Raw genomic sequence first — 13,852 nt, 5'->3', positions numbered from 1 at the left:
CATGGCAATCATGGAATGGTTAGAATCTAGTGAAAAGCAGCTGCTCCGTTGGATAAAGATCCCAAGGTATTGTTTTATATTCTGAAATCATTTATAACACTGCAATGTTGAGAGCCAGAAACGCCCTACAAATAGGGAATTGTATAGCTGGTAATACTGGTAGGATGCAGCTCCTACACCTTTCCTACAGTGCGCGCTATCTGAAAGAAAAACAGCTCTTTGGTTGTCAGGAGCACTCCCCCTCAGTATCGCCACCCCCCAGTAAGGGGTAACTGCAGAGAATGTTCCTATTGTAATCTTAGGGTAAGCGGATGTCATGAAGATACAGAGGCAAGCGTCCCCCACCTCCTGTCACGACCGCTCAGCCTTGCTGTCTCCCTCTGTTTCCCCCACCCCCTCTCGGGTCACCTCTCCCACTGTGTCTGCTCATTGCCTTTCTGCCTCTCCGTTTACCAGGCCATACGCTCTTTCCCCAGCCCCCCACCCCCAGCAGTCTTGCATGACCTCCTGGCATGGGTCTTTCCGTTTACATTCTCAAGGATGCGAGAAGCAATGTGTGAACATCAGTAGGGCAAAAGCAGGCATGGCAGGAATATGTCCCACTTCCTCCTCGCGGGCTCTGCACCACCACATGTCAAGGCCTTTAAGGTTCTGTGGGCCCTCCCAGTAATTACACAAGTCTGCGGCAGAGAAGGAGTGAACACTTTTGCATAACACAACACTCATTCCATATCGTCTTCATGGTGGCCGACATGGAGGTGGTTCCCCGCTAGTAACTAAAACCAAACCATGAAAGTACAAGGTAGACAAACAGAACCCTGGGTCAACTGGATAAAAGTCTATATTTCAAGTTTGGTAACCCTGATGGGTAAGGTTTTTAATGTGTCAACTCCTATAGACAGAATACCTCTCTCTTTCAAAACTTCCTCTATCTTCCCATTCCTTAAAAAAACCTTGTTCAGACACTGGGGCGGGGCAGAAGAAGGAGTCAGACATGTTAAGGACATGTCACCTTTCTTTAATGAAATTATAAGTAGAAGGCCTTTCTTTCCCTATAACTCAAGGAATCACCCTGTCAGCTGCTTGTCTGTCGTCAGGAAGTCCAAAAGTAACTGCCCTCAGTCCTAAACCTAATTCTAACTGACCCTACCACTAATATTAATAACTTCAAATGGGCCAAATGAATGTCTCTCTTCTCTTGGTCGTCTCTCTTCTTGCCTACCTTCCAGCGGCTTTCTTTTTAAGTCTGTATCTTATATGCCATGGTTATGGATACTCAAAGATCTCTGTTTAGAATATATGCTTCTAAGTTATCGTCCCTGATTGTCACTTGAGACTTCTTTTGTGAGCTCCTGTAGCTCTTCCCATATACTTGTGGGTTGTGTACTCTCTTTAGTGTCAGCTAAAGTTTTTCTTGGAATACTTTGTCACCCTCATGTCTTTAGTTAGATATCTCTTACATTCTTGAGGGTTACTCTTCCCGAGGTTTTGTATGACTTTATGCCAATTATGATATCCCCCCTCCTGGGCTCTTGGTACTGGATTGTCTCTTTGCTGATTCTGTTCCCTTAACAGTCTCTTTTCACAACACTCCTTCACCAGCGATACCCATGACTCTGGATAGACCTGAGAATTGACCTTGAATCCACCTCTCCCTTACACAGCTTTCAAACAGGGCTACTACGCATAGCGTTTACATTCTTAAGACCCCTGAGCACTGTGATTCAAGCACTTTTCCTGAGAGATATGCACTTTCTACCGGTTGTTTCTATGTTTATATTTGCTCTTTGGCTTTACAAAAAGTTGTACCAAGTACTCTTCAATCGACTGCTAGCATCACTGCCCTTCCCCTTCTCTTGCGTTCTGCCCAAGACCTTCCCCTCATGTGTGCTGGGAAACAAATTGTTTGTAATTGTCTGCCCTATAAAACACACATAAAATACCAATTTTAAGTCTTTGGAGCAGCATGAGGCTTCCTGTTGACTCACCTCACTCTGTCAAATCAGATGCTTAAAAAGGACATTTTGATGGCCTCCTCGCCACCCTATGCCTTCCATTTACAGAGGAGGAGGGCATCAAAGTGGATCCTGGAATTGATTGCTGTAAATCCTACAGGGAAATCAATGGGTTTAATTGCACCCAGTAGGCTGCTCCTATGCCTTCAGAAATATCCAATCTGGCATCAAGAAAGGTTTGGGTATGTTTGACCTTGTGCAAATGCCCTCGGCAATTTGACCTAAAAACATTTGACCTTTTGACCAAATTGACCTCCCTTGTTAAGGATGCGGGGGACACCCCCGCAACTCCCTTTTGACTTACTTACATGAACATGAGGAGCAGGGGACACCCACGCAACCCCCGCACCTCATGTTCAGGTAAGTAGGTGTTAACCTATTTGACCTAAAGTTAATTTGGACCGGATTAAAAAAAAGAGGTGAATTTGGACCACTCAGAAAAGGTCAATTTGGTCAAAAGGTCAAATGTTTTAGGTCAAATAGGATAATACCTCAAAGACATAAAGGGCAGGTAGGTCTAGTAAGGGATGGTCTCCAAAGCGGTGATGCGAGATTTCTCTTTCCAACACAAGTTGCATACAAGGACGACATCTAGCCCCCAAAGTCTCATTTACTATTCATATGGTCATAACAGCACCTCAAAGGCAAAGCAACAAGTTGAGCACAAGTTAGTATAACATGCCTGTGACACAGTTAACCCTTTGTGCCAGAGGGCTTAAAAAGGAATGCCTCTCTGGGCCCTATACTTATTTGGGTCCATGGTTCCCTGAAACGCATCATGTGCGTGCATGCTGCCATCAGCCTAAACCATTACACTTTACAGGTGGGATCTTGAGTGTAGAAGCACATGTAATCACTCACTTCAGGGTGAACCCATGCGTGGAGCTTCAGCAAGGCAGAGGGGCAGTACTGGGAAGTCAACTTGATAATTGTTGACTCTTTATGATGAGACCAGTTAGGACGTCCACCGGCCCTCAGCCAAAGTAAAATTGCTAAGAAGACCCCAAACTTTCTTCCCGTTAAGCCAGGATGAGACACTAGTGAACGCTCTGATGCTGGATTGACTTTTGTAGTACGCGTATCTAGAAATCCTACGATATGCCATTAGTAGACGGCAAGGGATAGAAAATGCAGCCATACCCTTCTCACGCTTTCTGGGTGGGCCCATATCGCTGATTTCTGAACACTAATTCACTGATGTTCTGCAGTCAATTGTATATATTTCAAGAGGATCTTTCTGGCCCATAAGCCCTTCTATCCTTAAACCTTAACTTCTTGGGACTTACATTGACTCACTATAATCCACACCATTCCATTGGCTCTGCCTCCAAAAGACTCTTGCTGATCGTCAAGGTTAAATATGCCATATGGGCAGGACGCCTTTACAATTCAGAGTTATTGATCATAAGGTAAAGTTAAGAACATTTCTTAAAACATATCTTTCCATCCTGGTTTCTTGCACTTTTTCGACATCTCTCAGCACAGCGCCAAGACTCCTCACTAGGCGTGAACATATGCGCATCTCAAACCATTAACATAACATAAGACATTGCATCGAACCTCTTCTGAGAACCCCCTCCAAAAAAAACAACAATAAGCAATTGGTTGTGGATGGAACCATCTCACCAATTCTCTCCCTGTTGCTCTCTCAAAGCATTTCCATGCAGGTTGGGGGAAGAGCCCTTTCCTACATCCTCTTGTACCGTCTTTATCAGTTCAGAGGCAGGGACAACAGACTCATCCTTGGAGCTCAGGTTAGTGGAAGGGGGTGCAGATAAGTACCAAGCAAGTTTTCTCGCCTATACATGTGCAGTTATGTGTACGAAGAGGATGGGAATTGATGTAATGTTACTGTTAATCAAAGGATTTTGGTAACTAAAACTGCTCTCCTCTTCCCATGCAGCGTCCCGCGTTGTTGATGGAAATTTGGTACAGAATGCCACCCTCGTGTCAAATGCCAGTGGCACGGAGGAAGCAGCAACAATGGACCCCAAGATGTGGCACCCCTTTATAGTCCAAGAACCAAGCAAAGAGAAAGCCACAGAGGGTGAGACAGTAGTCCTTGGCTGCCAATTTTTCAATCCCAAGGGTGCATCTCTCTCCGACCTGACCGTGGACTGGTACAAGGATGACGGGAAGCACCACCTGCACCTCATGCGGAATAACGATACTCTTGTGGCCAACTATTCCAGGGCTTTCATCAGCGGAGACTTGTCTGCGGGGGTGGCCTCCCTGACTATCCAGAACGTGACTACCAACGACCATGGCATTTATTACTGTCAGGTGATGCTTCCTGGTGGGGAGACAGTAATGGGCGAAGGCGTGAAGGTCAGGATCCGAACTGCACACGGTGAGTGACCCCTGAATTTAAGTATTTTCCATTAACTGGGCAACACTACATCTTGGGAAAGTCATGTGCAAACTGCGTCATTCCAGATGTGCTTGAGTATACGCTGTGCACAGAACCCGAGCAAATAAGACGCGTTCCAAAAAGGATACGCAAATGTATGCTTTTAATTTAATCCAAATACGTAAATTTGGTTACTTGAAATGTATCAGAACAAGTCAATGTGTGTTTCATGCCAATCGGTCAAATTGTATCATAGATGTTTCTCTGAAAAGCTGAGGATTGTCTTGGTGTCACCAACGTTCTCACAAAGTAAATCACTACGTGCAGTGGTCGAGGTGGATGGGATTGGTTCTCCTCTACTTTTTTTTAATTAAGTTGCACTGTTGCTATACTTTTATTTAAAAAAGAAACCATTCTGGAATCGTTTGGTTTTAAAATAAAAGTGTGGGAAGAAGTTGAAACTTGCACATTCAGTGCACTGCACTGAACGTTCCCTTAAACAGCAGGCACATGTGTTCGGGGGTTTGTATTGTGTGTGGGAGGGGTGTGGCGATGGGGTTTGTGGGGAGCGGGAGCAGGCCAGTAGGGAACACATTTCCACCACTTTTTTTTCGGTACACTTCGACCACTGACTACGTGGTAATTTACTTTGTGGAAGTTACATCGACGGTTTACTTTGAAATTTATTTTTGTGTGGGTTAAGATGTAAAAGGGGGGAGGATCAGCCATGGTTTGGGGTAAGGGTTATAGTGAAGGGGGAAAGGGGATTTCAGGGAGGGGCATAAAAAAACATTTCCAAGTAAACGGTCGAAGTAATTTCCACGAAGTGAATTACCACAAAGTAATTTACTTTGTGGAAATGACACGGTCAACAACACGGGCAATACTCAGTGCTGCTTGGCATGAAGCATGTTTTTGACTTATTCGGATATATTTCCGAGGACCAAATTTACGTGCTTGGATTAAATTTTAAAAAAACATGTACGTGCATATCCACTTGGAATATCTTTTAGTTGCGAGATTCATTGCACAGCCTCTACATACATGTATAGGAAGTTGGTCATTTAGGCCGGTGGCAAAAAAGCAGTGCATTCAAATGCAGCAAATCCCAGGTTTGCATTTGCAAGTCACATGATTCTGCCGGAATCTCTGATTTAACCTGAACTTTATCTATTTGCAATGGGCAACGTGAGTGTCTTAACCATACACCACTGATGCAGCGAGTGCTTAATGCAGTTTTGCAATATGTTGTATGTGCAGGCCTTTGGGGTTTCATCGCGTGTATGGGGTTTACCCAGGCGCCTACTGACTTTGAAACTGTCGGGGTATGTTGAGATGTGAAATTTGGACAAGATGAGCACCAGGAACAAATGTAATAATTTACAAGGACAATTAATTCCATTCAGTCACCTCCCCCAGATTTAAGAGGATAATTGGGTAGGTTCCATCTGGTAACAATATAAATACCCCAAACCTTTGAAAACCTCCCATAATGGCTCATGCACACACACACTACCAGGTACAGTCCAAGTCACAACATAACTTCATTCCTAAAAGGAAACAAAACGATAAAGCTACACACTAGAAAAGGCTCACTCTAAACTTAACAGCATATCAAATTGGACAGGAAAAATACATGTCCAGACCTGCCACGTCGAGGCCTCAGGCATGCCACACCTGAGCACAAGCTGTCCCCCAGAGGAGAAAACCAACATCTAACATCGCACCCACCTAAAAAAAAACGTAACTCCGTCCGCCTGGGTCTACCACCCCTAAACCATAGGACTGCCACTCCTACGCACAGCCTCACTCCGCCAACAGGGGAATTCACTCTGCGATAAGGAGCAGTCACACTGGCATTCAACATTTTGTTGAGTCACATAATACAACTTCTGGGCAATCCACCAAATTAACTAACCACACCAACAAACTGAAACACCAACATGAAAATCCTATGAAGCTGAAAACCAAACACCAGGACCAACCAGATGCAGTGTCCTGCTTGGTTCCCATATTGGATATGCGCAATACAAATACAAAATCAAATCCAACAACCTCCTCTCCTGTAAGAAAACAATGTAAAGGCGGAAAAGAAAGAAAAGGACAAACTAAATAAAGAACACCTGAAAACAACGCAACCACAAAGAAATGGTGCACAAAGGTGCACACGAGCAAACATTGGCCACTCCTCTTGCCCGCATGATGCAATATGTCCAATGCAACTACCAAGATAGAGTGCTAAACCAGTACATAAACATGGTTTAGCTACTTCCATGTTTGTGTAAATGACAATACAATTTAAATTAACAATTTTCACCTGTAATGCCTGTATGTGTTGTCTCTATACATCTATAAACATAATACACAAACTCTCTTGTCTCAATAAATGGCTAGGACACAAAAACTGCTGTCAAATGCACCAGATTTTACCACAATTCGTCCGATAAATGCATACATTGGGCCCGATTCATTAAATATTTGCCTGGTCAAAGTGAATTTGCAATGCTGAAAAGTGACTTTGCACTGCCGACACAAATCCTGATTCATGGATCTGTGCGAAGTGTATTTTCGCCGGGCAAAGTCAGCGCATAGTCATTTTTACAGCACAAAATAACTTTGCCCGGACTTTGCACGACAAAAATACACTTTGCATGGCTCCTTGAATCAGGGTTTGTGTCGGCAGTGCAACGTCACTTTTCAGCAGTGCAAAGTCACTTTGAACCGGCCAAATATTCTATGAATCGGAACAATGTCTTTTCCTAAATGTCTTTTTTTTATCTTTCCTTCCTTAAACACTTGCGGTTACAGCCATGGCCTGTGCTCACTTCATTGTTTGAAGGCCACGTCTTGCTTCTCAAAATTCGACACTAAAAGGTGCATTGTGGCCAAATACTTCAATAACCAAAGTTAAAACTGCTGCACACTATGTGCTTGTCTCACAACCCTGGCTACAAACAACACAACTACAGCACTCTATGCACTTTCTGCTCACACATTCCTGCATGCTAGTGCTTTAATTACACTATGTGCCAAAATACTAATTATGCTTTTGGACACCATCTGCATCTTCTTCATTTGCTCTGACACTTCTGTTCTCTCACTCTAACAACTTACTATGTCCCTCACATCTACACATTTCTATAACGCTTAAATCTCTACCATTCTCAAAAGAGCTATACTTTTTGTGCTCTCTCTCATCCCCCAAAGCCCCAGATCAGGCCTCAACACTCCAACGACGCTCACCAACATTCTCCTGAGCTGCCAACTACCACTTCAGACACCAACATTCTAACAGAATACATAGGAGGCCAGCAGTACAGGACAGGAGTACAATAATACATCATAACATCCCCTTTCCTACACAAACTCACACACCAATAAGAACAACATACACACCGCCTGGTACGCCACAACACACCACAGACGCACTGCCACATCTTGACCCAATCACCAAACCAATACACCTCCCATCTAAGACTGCCGCTCTTGTATCCAGGGCCTGCCACACCCTAGCACAAACAGACCCACAGAGGGAACACTCCAGGAACAAATCCAACACAGCAGAAGGTACGGAAAAATTACAAGGGAATGGAACCAACAGGTTGTTCAACAACAGAACTAAGATGTACCCTTCTTTTTTAATGTAGAGCCCGGGTTGATCAGCCAGACCACCCACGTTTAACAAAACTACAAACCAGAAGGGTGGTGCCGCACATTACCAAGAGCAACAACACGAAATGGGGTATGTAATCCACCATCTTCCACCCTCACTCACAAAAGTTCAATCCAAACAATCATCCCTTTCATCACTCATGCCACCATATATCCCATCCAGATATATACAACAGCAGAACCACTCATACTTAAACTACTCCTCACTTGCACTACTACCGACACCAAATCTAAACTAACCCACTTCGTCCTCACCATACTCGCAAAATACAAATGTGGCACCAGGACCAGAATCATTTGAAGCAGTTTCATCAGATGACAGATCACAATCAGACGGCACATCTCTTGCTTGGAACATCTCTCACATTGGAGCAGCAGAGAAAAGGTTGTCAAAAGACCACTTTTTCCCATCGTCCAGTAGCACATTCTTCTTCCCTACACTTTCAACACTCTGTGGGCTCCCATATTTGGACAAACCCTCAAGCACTTTCCTAGGGTTTTTTACTCTGACCAAATCCCCTTCCTTAAACAAAATACCCTCGGTCCCTCTGGTGCAATCATAATGTTATTTGTATTTAGTCTGTTTCTCTCTCGCTTTCTTTAGCTCCTCCTCCATACACAACCTTGGTATTCCTTGTTGACAGCCACGCCGGACTCACCCGGCTACCTGCAGCTCTCCCTCTCATCATAACAGACATTCAACTCCAGTGGTAGAATGCAGAGTCATCCGATAAGCATTCAATGACTCCTTGAGGGTATCTCTCCAAGGTAGTATGTTGGCAAGTGCTAGCTGTATAATTCTCTTTATAATTCCATTCATGCATTCTACCAAACCATTCGTCATGAGGTGATAAAGTGAGGTGTGCTTATGCTGATCCCTCTATCCTTCATGAATACCAGCAACTCTTCGGCACCAAATTGTGCACCGTTGTCTGTGATTATCTCCTCAGCATCTGCCTCTCTGCTTAAAATAGCTTACAGAAATCTTCCAATCTTCAGAGATGTCACAAAGTCCTGAACAATACCCCATTCCATATACTTGAAGGTGTGATCCAATAGCACAATTATGTAAACCTTGTAGGCTTTCGAGGTTTCAAAAGGTCCTGCATTGTCAATCGCTGTTTTTTTCCGAACACAATCTGGAGCCTATATAGGTTGTAATAGCTCTTCATTAGACTTTTTGGACTTGTCACTGATGGCACAGGCATGACAATTTTTCACAAGTTCTTCCATGTCGCTCAACAGTCCTGCCCACCGTTTTTCTTAAAGTTTATTTTTTATTAAAATGTTGTAGTTTGCATACACATTTTTACATTTACATTTCTCATCATCATTTAGTGCATTCATTTTATGTCATTAATGATTAAGGTACATTTTTCTCATTTACCGTTTTCATCTATCATGATGTGCGACCATGATGCAGTTCGTTGGGTGCTCTAGTTTCCATTTCTGGAATTATGTTAATTTCATATCAATCTTTTTCTCTTACGGTTTTTACCCAGTCATTCTCTTTTATTCTTTTTTTTCACTTCCAGAGGTCTATTTACCAATGTCTCGATTAAAATATCATTTTCATTGAGTAAATATAAACAAGCTTCTTTCTGTTTATTCAGGGTGATGTCGTTAGATGTTTTGTTAATTTGTTTCAAGATGTTGGTAGCTGGAATATCATTGTTGTGATTATATTTCTATAGATGTCTAGCTTTCTCCAGTTTAAGATAGAGTTAAGCGATTGAAGTGCAAGTTCAAATCGTATTCTAGGCATCGGAAAGACCGAGCTAAAGAAAGAATCTTACGCCAGAATATACCTTCTACCAAGGTCCATACAGCTCGAGGAAGATTGAGTAATGTTTCACATCCGTACAGTAGTATTGCAGCCGCTTTCTGCCTATAGAAAGCTATGACTGGTTTCATCGAGTATTGACCATACTTCCTGTGAATGATCAAACCATATCTGGCCAATGGGCAAGCTTTATTCTTCAGATGGGAAGACCAGTTTGACTCGACATTAGATTGGTTAAGCCGTATGCCAGGGCATTTAATTTCCTTGACTACTTTGAGTTTTTTTCCCTCTAGGTAAATGGATAAAGAAGCCTTCTGCTTTCTTTGGCAATATCCCAAGGACATTACTTGTGTCTTGCTAGAGTTAAGTTTCATACAGTTTTTCTCGATGAAGTTTTCAAGGGTCTTCAGTCTTTTTTGAAGACCAACTTGCGTCCTGTCCATTATCACAATGTCATCTGCATATAACATAAGGTACAGGTATAGGTATTCCGTTCAGTCTGAGAGGGTTGGCTACAATGGTGTTTTGATTTCCAGCGAGATCTAAGACATAGAAGTTGAAAAGGGTGGCAGCTAAAGGGCACCCTTGCGTTAGTCCATTTGTCATTTTGGTCACAGAAGAGAGAACTCCATCGTGGGTCAGTCGTACTCGAACGGTAGTATCAGTGTAGAGAGCTTTGATAGGTTCTAACAGCTCATTTGGGCAATTCTGTTGTTTAAGTTTCTTCCACAGATTATTTCTGTTGACGATATCGAACGCCATTTGTAGATCAACAGAAATGGCGTGAGTTTGTGTCCGAGTTCTTAAGGAATCCTGTTTTAGTAAATTAAGAATCAGAAGGTTGATGTTTGTACCTACTTTGCTTGCAAACCCAGTCTGACGAGGATCCTGCTTTTTATTTTTCTTTGCCCATTCATTGAATCTCCTTACAAGAATGGAAGCAAAGGTCTTTCCTATCGGGACTAGCATTGCCAGCGAGCGATAGTTTTTTGGTTGATTCCTTTCGCCTTTCTTGAAGACAGGGATTATGATTGCAGTTTTCCAAGTATCTGGTATACATTTGTTTGTAGAGATTAATTCAAAGATTTGGATGCATAATTTAGCCCAGGCTTCTTGTTTGTATTCTGTCTTCAGGATCTATTTTTTTTAGCTGCCCTTAGAGATTTCCTTAGTTGTTTCTTCTTGCAACCAATTGCTTCATAATAGCAGGGCGTGTGTTCCGTTTTATGGATGGGGGCATGGTCTCTTTTGTGATGGTATTGTATGAGAAGCCGCTCATAAGTGATTTTCTCTGTCATCTTTGTTGGATGCCTTGAACACTTCTACCAGTCCTTTTATCTGATTGTCTGGTATATATAATCTGTTTAAGCCAGAGTTGATTGCTACTCTCGGGATTTCTATTTTATTCAAACACTGGTATGGGGCATTCCAGGTCATTGAAAGTTGAGCATGATCGCTATGCATTTCGAAATTCACTTCTAGTTTTTGTATGTGATAAGTATGTTTGGAAAAATGTATATGTAGTCTAAGTAACCTTTGGACATGCCTCTGTGCCAGGTTGACTTGGCTGCTTTGTCTCCTCTGGTGTTCCCGTTTAGGCGTATGAGACTTCGCCGTCGTATAGCCGCTGTCCAAAGTTTTGCTTTGGGGGTTAAATTGATGTCTAGTATTTAAATACCATCTTCCTGAAACAAATGTAGATTTAGATCTCCACAGATAATCAACTGCATTTGTTTGTATTTCATATATAGGGAGTCAATGTTGGTCAGGGTCACATCAAGGAATATTTCCTCCGATGGTATGGAAGGGCTCCAGTAGATGTTTATGATAAGAACCAAGCACGGTTCTGATGTTTTGTAGTTTTCCATCTTCTCAGTTTGTTTCTGTTTGAGAATGGTTATTTGAAGCCAATAATTTGGAGACAAAGCTTCAATTAGTGAGAAATTAGCTTCAACTTTCCAGAGCGTCATAAAGCCGCAGTGAGAGTGGCCTTTTGTGACTGTTATGGCAGGGTTCATGTGAATCATGTATCCTTCACATAGCGGTTGTTTGTAGATCCAAGTCTCCTGTAGACATATAATTTTGTATTTAGCAAGAGCGTCGTTTCCTTTTTTAAACAGATGCAGAGAGCCCCTAGTGTTCCATGAGCACAAGCGAAGGGTCTGAATATTCGCTTTCTGCTGACATTATAGATAAGTGCTTGTCTTATTTCTTCTAGGATCTTCTGGAGCTATGTTCCTTTGGAGTACTTGTAAATAATCCCTTTGTGTTATGCTTTTGTTATGATTTGTACTCCATGTTCTTTTTTGTTCCCATACAATCTTTTCATAGTATCTTATTCCAGTTTTGTTTTCTGCTATGATGCTGAAATCCTTATTTGCTCTTCTAATGGGTGGCATGTTTGAAATGTCTTGGTTAACCGTACATTTGAAGCCTAATGTTTTCAGCTGATTTGCTTGCTCTATGATTTTATCAACCAGATTACGGGAGTTGAGTTGGAGTGTTATAATATCTGTTCGCTCGTCGTAATGGAATTCCACCTTTTGTATGTCTTCTGATCCGATTTGTTTTTAGAAGTGGAACTACGTGGGGCAACCTTATGAGGTTAGTCCTGTTTAGGATTAAGCCATTTTGCGAGAATTTTAATCTTTGGATCTTAATCCTGTTCTTTTTTGGGTGCGCTCGAAGGTCAACAAAGATTGGTAATTTTAGTGAGATATTTGAATTGCCCATATTAGCAGATGGAGCAACAGGATTGTGTTCACTAGTCCGCATATTTGTTTCTTCATTTGTTTTCGTGAGATTCCCTTCTGTGTGCATTTGTGAGGATTCATAGTCCGTATCTTTTATGCAACTGTCATGCTCAGATTGGAGTCCTGACCATTCACCTTCAGTGTCAGAGACTTCTTCACAGGTAAGTATGTTGTTGTCACTGATTCTTGTATTGCTTCCAAATACTCAGCAATAATGTATAGTAATGATGTGTCACTAATTCCATCTGTGAGCAGAATAACTGACCTTTTGGGAGTGTAAATCATGTTGTTTGCTGCCTTGAGTTCAGGAGTCGTTTCTTCATAGGTTGATAAATTCATCAGCATTTCCAAATTTCTCTTGTCTTCTATTTCCTGCTCCTTTGAATGGATGGGTTCTTCAATAGCCTGGTATTGGATTGGGATTGCGTCTTTTTTTCTTTTGTGGGACTTGTCTGATCTCCTTTTGTGTCACTGTCTTGGTCGTAGTTTGGGGCAATGTCAGATTTCTTAGGAATGCTCCCAACCCTCTTCTAGATGTTTTAGCATTATTTTTTGTTTTCCTGTGCGGGTTTGGTATATTCTTTTCGATGATATTTGTAGTTTTTTTAGTCTGGTCGAATATCGGAAATGTATCCACCACATTTCCAGCTTTCAGCAGTTTTTCATGCTCTGTATTCTCCAAGGTGGGGTTGGTTATTTTTTCAGCATTGTCAACGACACGCGCAGAGGCTGTCAGTATGGTAGGCAGGATCAAGCAGTGTGTTTCCTTTGTCAAAGACATGATTTTGGCATTCTCTGTCTTGCCCTCAGACTTTTTACTTGTATCTGGTTCACTTAGAGTTGTTTTTTTTTAAGTGTCTTCTTGATAGTTAGATTTTTCTTGTTGTTTGGTGACAAGTAATTTGATCAGGGTAGTAGTGATTTGCTCCTTTTCAGCGGGTTGTGTCTAGCAATATCAAAGAGGCAAGTTTGCCATAGGTTGCTTATCTCTGCTTCTGTATCCAATCGGGTTTGAATTTTGTCAGGCAGCGTTTCCATGTAAGTTTGTTTGGTGTGTATCATAGCGATCAAGGTTGCTTGATCGCGCATGGCATCGCTGATGGATTCGTGCAGGTTAATGAAGGGGGTTAGTGCGAAATTTGAAGCGGCTATCATGGTGCTTTGTAATTCAGCCATCGTCGTTGATGGAGGATTGGTACCATCTTCCTTCAAGATATCGCATTGGCATTTTGAGTTCTTCTCTTTGTGGCTATTCATTTCTGGCGGTGTTTGTAATTCT

The 13,852-nt window shown here is 42.2% G+C and overlaps 1 protein-coding gene across 1 annotated transcript in view; it reads left to right on the top strand.

The window, feature by feature from the left end:
• The window catches only part of LOC138525735 (V-set and immunoglobulin domain-containing protein 10-like), a 437,483-nt gene that overhangs the window by 175,559 nt on the left and 248,072 nt on the right, over window positions 1–13,852 (top strand). The window contains exon 2 of the mRNA XM_069635883.1: window positions 3,919–4,365. Within this exon, the coding sequence (XP_069491984.1) occupies window positions 3,919–4,365 (447 nt within the window). The remainder of the gene's footprint in view (window positions 1–3,918; window positions 4,366–13,852) is intronic.

Source organism: Ambystoma mexicanum, chromosome 7p (genome assembly GCF_040938575.1).
Source record: "Ambystoma mexicanum isolate Mex_15411 chromosome 7p, UKY_AmexF1_1, whole genome shotgun sequence".
Lineage (NCBI taxonomy): Eukaryota > Metazoa > Chordata > Amphibia > Caudata > Ambystomatidae > Ambystoma > Ambystoma mexicanum.
This window is presented reverse-complemented; position numbering and strand designations above follow the sequence as displayed.